The sequence below is a fragment of the Manis javanica genome, chromosome 2 (genome assembly GCF_040802235.1).
Source record: "Manis javanica isolate MJ-LG chromosome 2, MJ_LKY, whole genome shotgun sequence".
Lineage (NCBI taxonomy): Eukaryota > Metazoa > Chordata > Mammalia > Pholidota > Manidae > Manis > Manis javanica.
In genome coordinates, this window is record NC_133157.1 from 110,885,850 (window position 1) to 110,897,947 (window position 12,098).

Sequence of the window (12,098 nt, forward strand, 5' to 3'; positions counted from 1 at the left end):
GACTATTTGAATGAATATAAATTTGGGATGTTAATTTATCACATTTTTTCCAAAGTGCAGAAATAACTTTTACTCATGGCCTTGTTGATTACTGACTATAATTTGGCCATCCTGCTAATTTGTATACTAAGTCAGTTCATCTGTTTCTAAGTTCTGTGGTATATAAATAAGCATTTTAAAACTATATATTCAGTATCCAAAACAATTCGATTCATCATTTTTAGAAATAACCATAATAAAGGAAAACAAGGAAGCTAAATAGAACATTTTATTAAAATATTCAGATATGTAACAAAGATTCTGATTTAGATTCCATGAAAACATTCAATATTTTCAGTAAGAAAATTTATTTGAAAATATAATAATTGTACTAGCATTCTGAATCTCTTCTATCTTTACTATTGCATGTGGTGAGTTTCTATCAGATTTCAGACTGGGATTTTCTATAAACTATACATACTAGATGATTAGATGGTACTATTTGAGATGATTTGATATGGTCTCCAGGTTTCCTGATGTTGTGCCATATAGCGGATTTGAGAAGGAGTATACAGAATTCTAAAGAAAAACACATAGAAAAGGTTAGGATGTTAGGTATTAAAATAAGATACTTCTTTCCAGATCATGCAGAATGAAGAGTTTTGCATGAATTTCCACTAGAGTAACAACTGAAGCATCCCTGACTCTCACTGCAGCACTGCCAGTCTATACCACCTGAATTGCTGAATACAGGCCTATTCTTAGTGGATGCCCAAGACCTCTGGGCATAGGGGATGCTGCCTCCCTTCACCTCTGGTAAGATGAGAAAAATACAGTGGCCGATATCTTGACTACCTCGTTCTGTGGTGCTGGTTTCTCTAGGACTGCTGTACTGATTATAGTTAGGTTAAACAAAACAAAGCAAGAATATTAAAAAAAAAACCCAACAACTTGTAGTTGGGAGAATTATATCTTGCACAGTTTATTAAAAAATTTAAAATATGGGAAGTCTTTAGGACAAACAACCTGATTTTTTCAACAGATAAACTGCAAGGAAGAAATTAGAGAGAAAATGGAACCTACAGGTTAAGAGACATGTCTTCCAGTGTGAATGCATATACGTTATATGGATCTTGATTTTTAAAGTGTAGCAACAATAACAATGAATATAAAGCCTTCTACTTATTCATGAGGCAAATGGGGCAGGGACACTGAGTATTTGATACCAAGGAGTTATTCTGAATATTTAGTTGTGATACTGTGGTGATAATTTTTGAAGTCCTTATCCTGTAATGGTATACCTGAAGTCTGTATTACAGGTAAAATAAAGTGATTTCTAGGATTTGCTTAGAAACAGCCTGGGTGACACTGAGAGTGAACCCTAATGTAAACTGTGGAGTCAGGGTCATAATGATGTGACAGTGCAGGTTCATCAGTCGTAACACATGTACTGCTGTGATTTGGGGTGTTGATAATAAGGGAGGCTATGCACACGTGGGCACATGGGAACTCTCTGGACCTTCTGCTTGGTTTTGCTATGAACCTAAAACCGCTCTAAAAAAACAAAGTGTATTTTAAAAAACACCACCACCACTCTGTGGGTGGAGAAAATGGGTGGCAGTAGAGGTGAAGCAAGAATGACCATAGATTAATAATTGCTGAAGTTGGCTAATGGGTACGTGGTGGTTCATTATACTATTCCCTCCATTTCTGTGTCAGAATATGAGAATTTTCTCTAAGAGTTTTTAGAAGAGCAGTTAAAAGAAATCTGTTTCTCTCTTATAATGTCAGGGAAAGCACACTTAGTTTAATTACTACAAAGTCATTTGTTTCTGAAACAATAGAAATCAAAATAGCAACAAAGGCCAAGAGCTATGGTAGGATTTCTTCTGTACCCATACTTAATGGAAATAAAAAAGAATGTGGAAAAGGAATAATTTTTCTCATTAGAATAGAAAATAAAAAGAAAGTGCTGTCAAGGTTCTCTGGAGTCATCAGTTGCACTGCCATATGCACATAGTAGAAAGTGCCTTGAAAGCACTTTGAAAGTTGGGTCTTCTATATGGACCTCCTTCTATGCACAGAAGAAGGCTTCTCAGTAGAAAGCAAAGGGTGCACAACATCTTCCTAATAACTATTTAATTACTACAAGCTTATGAGATATTAGTATAAAAATGCCAAATTTAAAACATTACATTTTAATTCCTTACATCATATGTAAGGATACAAAAAGTTAAAGAAAAAAGGTTAAATTTTATTTACTAAAAATGAAAATACTTTTATGCCACACCTTTCTACTTTGTTAAAAATAATATGTATTTGTTTTTTAAATAAATATGCATTTATTTATTGTCCATTAAGTAGGGTTACATTTTCATTTTTACTCTGTCTTGATTGATTTGACAAGCCATCCAAATTAATGCTCTCCATTCTCTGGGAAATATCTTCTTGTTTTCATTTCTACCAAAGTTGTACTAAAAGAGCAATGACATCACTACTGAAGAAAATGCAAATAAAAGAATAAAAACTGTTTTAGACTTCAGTCACATCACCCAAGTTACTCTGATCTCATACCTCATTATTGATTTTCAGTAACAGTAACAACTGCTTATGGGCTATTTTCATTGAAAAAATAATACCAGAAAACTAAAACTTCAGCTTTCTAGATGCTCACTTTGACAAAGGAATGAACTGATACCAATATTTCTACAATCATATGTAAATAAACTTTCATAGATAAGAAGTGATATATCATGGGTAATCCTATTTTATACCCAAATGAACGCTCATCTTACCTATTTAAGAAATTGAGAGAGATTTTACTTGCCATTTTCTCTCTAGCCTACTTCTTATTGTACTAGTGATGAGTAGCCTTAGATGGGCCAAGAAAGAGGTAATACATTTCAATATCTCCTTTCCTCTTCTAAGATATCAGGCAATGGCCTTCACTGCTCACACCTAAATTTAAAGAGAGCACAGAACAGTATACCCCATTTTGTCTTTGGGAATAAAATATGAAGAACAGTCACTGAAGAGTTACTGTAAGTAGGTGACTAACTGTAGGTCAAACTGATATTTTCCAGATTAGTCAGCTCTCTTTGAGTATGAACAGTGGCCACAAAGCCATTTCACAGTAAATTGATTTTACAAGCAGATTGAATCTGTCCTGGAATGGAAAATTCTTATTGCACATTTAGAGAGACTGAAATTGCTTCCCATCTCCATATGAAATAATGCAACCAGAATATTCCTCTTAGCTGTGATGGAGAAACATGTCCAAACAACACTGTGGCTGTTTGTGTGCATGTGCTTTAACTTTTGAAACAATACAGTTCATCATTACCACTTACCTCTGTTTTCTCTGGGTTGTTCCAGTTCCCATAAACTGGGTTAACAAATGCACAGTGAACACTTCCTTTAGTTTTCCTTAAAACACATAGAGCCATAAAAAAAAAAGTATTGGAATGTATCACAGTACATTTTGAGGTTATATCTGATAAAAATAATTCAGAGACACATTGTCTAGCCAGAATACTTATTTTTATGAATGGAATACCGTAAGTAAAGAATTTTTTGCAAGACACCAAGGCAACCACATTCTGGAAAACAAGTGTAATCTGAGCTCTGAATGTTTAGATCCAAGTAAGCCCAGGCAAATAAAAAAGTGACATGAATTGATCTTAAAATTGATTTCTTAAAATATTACTAAAATAATACAAAGGGTGCAACATTAAAAAGAATAGTGTAACACAAAACCAAACTGGCTATAAGTAAAGGCCACTTTATACTTTAATCCCTTAGATCTCAAAAATGCTGAACCACCACATTCTGAGGATTGTTTTTGCATGACAGTGTCTGTCATAAAGATCTATAGCACATGAGTCATAGTCTTTAACACTTTAAATAGAAAATTTTAATATGAGTGATTTTTTAAAAGAGTTCTTTATGTCAGCGTTTCCTTTCATGGATCATAGACATGTCCTGTGGAATTTCACATATTGGTGTAGGTCTGCTTAATTAAATCTGATTAACTGGGCTCATAAATGATCAATTTCTTTTTATACTTTAATTACTTAATTACTTAAGAGTCAGTAGACTTATTAGAAGACAACAAGCCCTGGAATAACTGGTTGCAACTGATGAAGAAAATAATGCCCATCACAGGAACAGAAAAATATAACCAGATAACTAAATACACCTTGTTAAAGATATAAGGTAGAATCTCATACACACACACACACATACACATAAGGGGAGGGTGGAAGACTAATACCAGAATAACTGTCAGTGTCTCGAGGGCAACCAGGAGGAAAAAAATATATAATGCATGATTCTTTTTGCCTTATCAGGGTATAATGACAAATAAGTATATCAGTAATATGCCCTTAAATCAGTAAAATGCCCTTAAAGAGGAAGCTCTTACTGACTTGCTTTTTGAAAAGAAATTGTCTATGTAATGACTTTTTAGTGTCATCTACCAAACCACATGGTTCTCTTCTAAAAAATAACTTTATTAGTGAGTTGAACAGCCTTATCTGGGCAGTTGTGTTTGATTAGCCATACGTTCTCCCTATTGAGTCAGTGTCTTTAAGTTTCCTGATCTCTATTTCTATACAGTTGATTTCAATATTCAAGAGCTTAACCAGTCACCTACATTGCGACTACATTTTGCTTATTAATGAATAAGACCATAGATAGCTATAATTGTGGATTATTTGAAAAAAATCATAGATACAGTCTTAAATGATGAGACAAAAGGTTTTAATTCCTAACCACAAATTAAATACTTATGAGTTGCTCCAATTAAATTGAGTGATTCTTTACCTTTTCCTCCTCCAAGATTAGTCAACGTAAAGTTCTCAGCGTAGTAAGTGCAATAAATGGTATAGTTAGGGTATGAGCCTGGCAGGGCTGATCTCTAAGTTGAAACTGCCTTTTTAATCATTTTGAAGAGTACAGTCAGTAGCATTCACTGTACTGAACAGATTCAATTTTCATCACTGCAAATTGAAACTGTAGCCATTTAACAGTTACTCCCTATTCCCCATCCTCCAGTCCCTGGTAACCTCTGATCTACTTTTGCCTCTATGAATATGCCTATTCTAGGTACCTAATATAAGTAGAATCATACAGTATTTATCTTTTTGTATCTGGTTTATTTCCTTAGCATAATGTTTTCAGACCTCATACATATCATGTCATGTATAAGAACTTCAATCATTTTTATGGGTAAAATAATATTCCTCTGTGTGTTTATTCTTTCATCTGTTATTGGACCCTTGGTTCCACTTTTGGCTATTGTGAATAAGGTTGTTAAGAACACTGGCATGTAAGTCCCCATTTCAATTCCTTTGGGTTTATTTTATCTAGAAGTAGAATTGCTGGATCATATGGTGATTCTATTTTAGCTTTTGAGGGATCCTCAAACTATGTTTCCTAGTAGCTGCATCACTTTTACATTTCTACTCATAATATCTGAGGGTTTCTATTTCTCTACTTCCTCACTGACATTTGTTATTTTCTGTTTTATTTTTATTGCCTTCCTAATAGGTGTGAAGTAGTATGTAATTGTAGTTTTGATTTGCATTTCCCTGATGACTGAAGATTTTGGGCATCTTTTCATGTTCTTTTTGGCCATTTGTGTATCTTTGAAGAAACGTCTGTTCAAATCTTATTTTTTAAACACTGCATTAGGTAAGTCCTGGACTTACAGAGTTGTCCAGTATATGGTTCCTGCCTTCAGAACTTCTTTGGGAGGATGGCAGCTACGGGATGTCTGTCTCTTGGATGAGATTACGTCTTTACAAAATGCCTAACATAAGTAGATGCCCATTAATACTTGAGTGCTATTCTCTTTACCTTCCTTTTTTACTCTTTTCTCCTTTAGTCATTTAAATCTTTAAAACTTCCTACTTTTTTCTCTTGATCCTAAAGCCTGGGATCAATGAAGGGACATTCGGATAAAGAAAAAGAATAAGGAAATAAGTAAAAATTATTACTAATTACTAATTTAGTAATAAATACTACTGTATTATACTACTACTATAATAATCATTGTAAATGTACTTATTTTCTAAAATGGCCTTATTAATTTACAGCTAATAAGGATCTTTGTAATAATCTTATCCATGCCTTCTTTTTTTTTATTTTGGTATCATTAATCTACAATTAAATGAGCGACATTATGGTTACTAGACTCCCCCCATCACCAAGTCCCCCCCACAAACCCCATTACAGTCACTGTCCATCAGCATAGTAAAATGCTGTAGAATCACTACTTGTCTTCTCTGTGTTGTACAGCCCTTCCCTTGCTCCCCCCTACATTATGTGTGCTAATCATAATGCCCCTTTCCCCCCCTTGTCCCTCCCCTCCCACCCATCTTTCCCAGTCACTTTCCCTTTGGTAACTGTTAGTCCATTCTTGGGTTCTGTGAGTCTACTGCTGTTTTGTTCCGTCAGTTTTTTTCTTTGTTCTTATACAGTATGGGAGAACATATTCATAAATGACATATCCGATAATGGGTTGACATTCAAAATATATAAAGATCTCACACACCTCAAAAAACAAAAAGCAAATAATCCAATTATAAAATGGGCAGAGGATCTGAACAGACACTTCTCCAAAGAAAAATTCAGATGGCCAACAGACGCATGAAAAGATGCTCCACATTGTTAATCATCAGAGAAATGCAAATTAAAACCATGCCTTCTTTTATAGATGGGGCAACTGAGATTCCAATCCCCCTACTAGACCATAAGTTCACTGGAGGGTGAGGACCTTGTCTGGCTTAGTTTTCTGTTTTAGCATCTAGTGCAGTATCTAGTGTGGTAGGAATCAACTGGATGCTTATAGAAAGAATAATGTGATGGATGCATACAATTTGAAGCCTTGGTGATGAAACAAGATCTACCAACCTGCTCTCTACTCTATTTCCCCACACCCATTCTCAACTACTTACTTCATCAATCCCCAGAGAGAAAAACATTCATTTTTACTACTGTCATTGTGGAGCCACGTTTGTATATAGCTTTCTGTTCCAATTAACTCATGAGTTAAGTGGGCCAGGTGTCTACTTTTACCGTGTCTCTTCCCATTCTTTTTTCAGCTGATTAGGTGCCAGCTCAGAGGGGTAGTTTGGGGACTTCCCTGCAAATAAGAATCGTAGAACGGATAGGCATGGCCCTTTAATCTATATAGAAATGGGAAAAAGTCCTATGACTGAAGAGAAATAATTTGGTACAAATAACTAATTTCATAATGTTTGAAAAGTAAAGGCCTATGTTCTTTATAGCTCATAAGTATCTCTGAAAAATGAGAGGTATGAACTAACCATGTATAAATATCGGGGTTTTGAAATGAATTTTCAGGCTATGGAGTATTTGATTTGTTACTACTAGGGAAAAACGTTTTCTAACCACAAAAGTACATGTGACATATTTTTAAAAAAGGATCCATCAAAATTATGAAATACAATTATGTCACTGTTGGAAATGGAATTCACTTATTCTGGGAGTCATGCCTATTACATTAAATTTTGCTTGGTTTGATTAATGGTGAATCTGGGGTGTCCCAGAGAAGTAAATCTCAATTTCGCTCTTTCCATTTCTACCTCTGTCATTTAAAACTCTTCTATTATGTTTCCCCAAATGTTTCCATGACTAAGACCTTGTATGAAGACTTTCTGAGTGTGCTAATTTTTCAGGTAAAAGGAAAACTATTACAAAATCCTAATAAAAACAAAATATTTATGGGCTTACACTTTTACTCATGTGAGTAAAATGTTCATTGAACATATTTCTCTCTGTCAAGAAGAGACCTTTTAAAAAATGTTCATTTCTTAATCGGGGTACTAATAATTTTTTCTTTGTCTCATAGAAAAAAACAAGTGATGCTCTTTTATTTATTTTTTATTTTTGTTGCTTTCTGATTTTAGAACCTAGGAAAATGTGTTTTTGTTTGTTCTTTTTTAACGTGTAGTATAGGAAGAGACTGGCATGTTTTCCATGTGGTTGTTGGTGCCTCATGATTCACATATATCATCTTTCTTTTCTCAAAACCTTAGACAGTTTTTATTTTACACCTGGTCTCTGATCATTTCTAGTCTAAATATTAGAGTATTTGAATAGACTTTTTAAAGAGTTTAAAACATGTTTTAAAATTTAGACACTATTTTGTCCTTGTAATCAGGACAAATTCATGGCAGCTTGCAAAGATGAGATAGAAGAATGTAAAGCTAAGAAGTCAATAGGAAATTGGAGAAAGGGATTCTGAGAACTGGAAAACAGGTGAGCCAGAGTTAATGAGATGGATTAAGCATATGAAAAGATACTGTGAGAGTGTATATGTTTAGTAAATATAAGATATAACTTTGATTTTAAGATTCTTGAATTCAAAATCAGGACAAACAGTTTACATTAGGTCACGCTTTCGGAAAGAGACAAACCGGATTCTTAGATGCACATCTCCAACTTAGGAGAGAATACATGTAGTGTATGCATCCTGTTAATGGTATTTTTGGCTGTCAAAGGAATAAGTTCCCACATCATTTTAGGAAAAGTCACAATGGGTTTCACTTAAGTCATTTCAAATAAAATCTTTCAAAGTATCAGACTGAAACTATGCCAAAATGTGCTACAGTAAATTCTAGAAGGTTATGGCAAGGAGAGATGGATTTTCTGGAACCAATGAAACAAAACATTATCTTAGAAAATTTGATTTGAGAGCCATTTTCATATGTTTGTGTTTGTCAAAAAAGTGAACACCAATATTAAGATTTGTAGTGCGTAATTACACTGTAGCACATTAAGTCTGTTGTAAGAATCCAAAAGTAGAAATAAATTACTTAACATCATGAGGCATTATAAGAATAAATTGAGACTATTAAATCATCCTTTTCTCTCCTATGAAATACTATATTATCTGACTGTTGCTAAAGAAAGAGTGAATAAATTAGAGTGAAAAATGGAAATATTCAGTTCTACAATGGTCTCCACTTCTAGTAAGATGATTTTTTTTCTTAAATAAGTAAAACAATCTGGAGGAAAAAAGAAAGAAAAGAAGCAAGCCCATTTGAAAAATCAGGGATAAATTAGGGGGAAGTTCAAGTTTTCATTTCCCAAGTCCTTAAGGAACAAGCTGAAGCAAATGTTTGGGTGAAAAAGTTTAGAAAGTATAGGGTTTGCAAACATAACCAGAAATGCCACAAAAGGAGAGGAAGAATTAATTATCCAGGGTCACGAAACCAAACAACTGGGACACCAAATTTCACTAAACTCATTCACATGATACAGCAGCTGCCATACTTTTATTCTACTCTTCAGGCGGGAAATAAATTCACTGACCACAAAATATGTCGCTGTTTAATGCAGTCTTGCTGTGGTGGAGGGCTTAAATGGGAACATGCCGAGGAATATGGAGGCAGTTAGTATGAATAAAGCTGACCCCAGTTCCTGTAGCTTAACCTGAAGATCCCATGCTGCCACTGGGCATGCAGTCTCCACTTGGCTTCTCCTCTGAAGTGCAGGGTTAGCATATTCACAACCAACTAACATGAACCAGATGCCAAGTGGAGAGTCCCTTTGGAAACATTTTGATAGCACACTAAGAAAATTTTTCTTGACCTAGTGAAATTACGAGGAGTCAATCTTTAGAAAATAGACAAGAAGACAAAGATTTACATAGAAAGATGCTCATCACAAATTATTGATAATGAAAGATTAGATATAATATAAATGTTTAATAATAGGAAAGTGGTTAAATGATGATACATGTTCTTGAGAGAGCATTAGATAAGTCTTTCAAGTAATCCTTTAAACAACATTTAGTGGTATTAGGGCAGCATTTCTTAAAGTGGGGTCTTTGGGCAGCTGGAAGTTCTAAGACTTTTTCAGGAGGTATATAAATTCAAAATTTCTTTTCATGGTAAGATCCACTGGTGAAATATTGATTCAAAGTGGAAGCTAGATGATGAATTTTTAATTTAATAAACTTGTTCACTGTGTTAATATTTGCACTGATGGTGCAAACATAATGGTAGATAAAGCTGTCAGCACTTTAGACAGTGGTACTGAATTGTTTTATTCTACACTTGCAATAAATTATCACTTCAGACTGACCTTGATGAAGCAGCAAAGCTTAGTAATTTTATTAAATCACAACTTTTTCATACAAGTGTTTTTAATATTCTGGAAGGTATGCATAAAGCACCTTTGTGACATATTAAAATACATGTTCCCTAGAAGGGGGTACATAATAAAGATGAGAGCAGAAATATATAAAATAGAGAAGAATAAAACAATAAAATGAATTAATGAAACCAGGAGCTGATTCTTTGAGAAAATTTAAAAAAATAGATAAACTCCTAGCCAGGCTTATCAAGGAAAAGAGACTCTACGCACATAAACAGAATCAGACTATGCACACCACAGAAATACAAAGAATTATTAGAGAATACTATAAAAATTATATACTAACAAATTGAATAATCTAGAAGAAATGGACAATGTTCTAGAAAAATACAACCTTCCAAGACTGACCCAGGAAGTAAAAGAAAATCTGAACAGAGCAATTACCAGTAATGAAGTTGAACTGGTAATCAAGAAAGTACCTAAGAACAAAATACCCGGATCAAATGGCTTCACCACAGAATTTTATCACACATTTAGAGAAGACCTAATACTCATCCTTCTTAAAGTTTTCCAAAAAGTAGAAGAGGAGGTAATACTTGCAAACTTATTCTATGAAGCCAGCATCACTCTAATACAAAAACAAGGCAAAGACACCACAAAAAAAGAAAATTACAGACAATATCCCTGATGAACATAGATGCATAGATACTCAATGAAATATTAGCTGAATTATAAAATACATCGAAAAGATCATCCATCATCATCAAGAGGGATTTATTCCTGGGATAAAAGGATGGTACAATATTTGAAAATCCATCAACATCATCTACCACATCAACAAAAAGAAGGACAAAAAACACATGATCATCTCAATAGATGCTGAAAAAGCATTTGTCAAAATTCAACATCCATTCATGATAAAAATGCTCAACAAATTGGTACAGAGGGCAAGTACCTCAACATAATAAAGACCATATAAGACAAACCCACAGCCAACATCATACTTAACAGTAGAAAGCTAAAAGCTTTTCCTCTAAGATCAGGAACAAGACAAGGATGCCCACACTCACCACTTTTATTCAACATAGTACTGGAGGTCCTAGCCATGGCAAAAAGACAACACAAAGAAATAAAAGGCATCCAGAATGCTAAGGAAGATAAACTGTCACTGTCTGTAGATGAAATGATATTGTACATGAAAAAACACTAAAGAATCCACTCCAAAACTACTAGAACTAATATCTGAATTCAGCAAAGTTGCAGGATACAAAATTAATAAACAGAAATCTGTTGCATTCCTATATACTAACGATGGACTAACAGAAAGAGAAATCAGGAAAACAATTCTGTTTACAATTTCATGTAAAAGAATAAAATACCTAGGAATAAATCTAACAAAGGAAGTGAAAGACCTATACCCTGAAAACTACAAGACACTCATGAGAGAAATTAAGGAAGACACCAGTAAATGGAAATACATCCCATGCTCATGGGTAGGAAGAATTAGTATTGTCAAAATGGCCATCCTGCTTAAAGCAATCTACAGATTCAATGCAATCCCTATCAAAATACTGACAGCATTCTTCAATGAACTAGAACAAATAATTCTAAAATTCATATGGAACAACAAAAGACCCTGAATAGCCAAAGCAATCCTGAGAAGGAAGAATAAAGTGGGGGGTATTACACACCCTGACTTCAAAAGCATGTACTGTACTATACTATAGTATAAAGCAACCTGTACTATAAAGCAGCAGTAATCAAGACAATTTGGTACTGGAGTAAGAACAGACCTGTAGATCAATGGAGAAGATTAGAAAAGTCCAGATATAAACCCACATATATATGGCCAATTAATATATGATAAAAGAGCTATGGATATGCAATGGGGGAATGACAGCCTCTTCAACAACTGGTGTTGGGAAAAACGGACAGCTACATGTAACAGAATGAAACTGGATTACTATCTAACTCCATACAGAAAAGTTAAC

General features: G+C 34.1%; 1 protein-coding gene across 5 annotated transcripts in view; it reads right to left on the reverse strand.

Moving 5' to 3' along the window:
• Positions 1-255: 255 nt before the first annotated feature.
• Positions 256-12,098, reverse strand: part of MALRD1 (MAM and LDL receptor class A domain containing 1) — a 672,837-nt gene continuing 660,994 nt past the window's right edge. For all 5 annotated transcript variants that reach the window (XM_073229124.1, XM_073229120.1, XM_073229123.1 and 2 more), the window contains 2 exons: positions 3,330-3,405; positions 256-558 (listed from right to left, as the gene is read on the reverse strand). In XM_073229124.1, the coding sequence (XP_073085225.1) occupies positions 478-558; positions 3,330-3,405 (157 nt within the window). In that variant the 3' untranslated portion in view covers positions 256-477. The remainder of the gene's footprint in view (positions 559-3,329; positions 3,406-12,098) is intronic.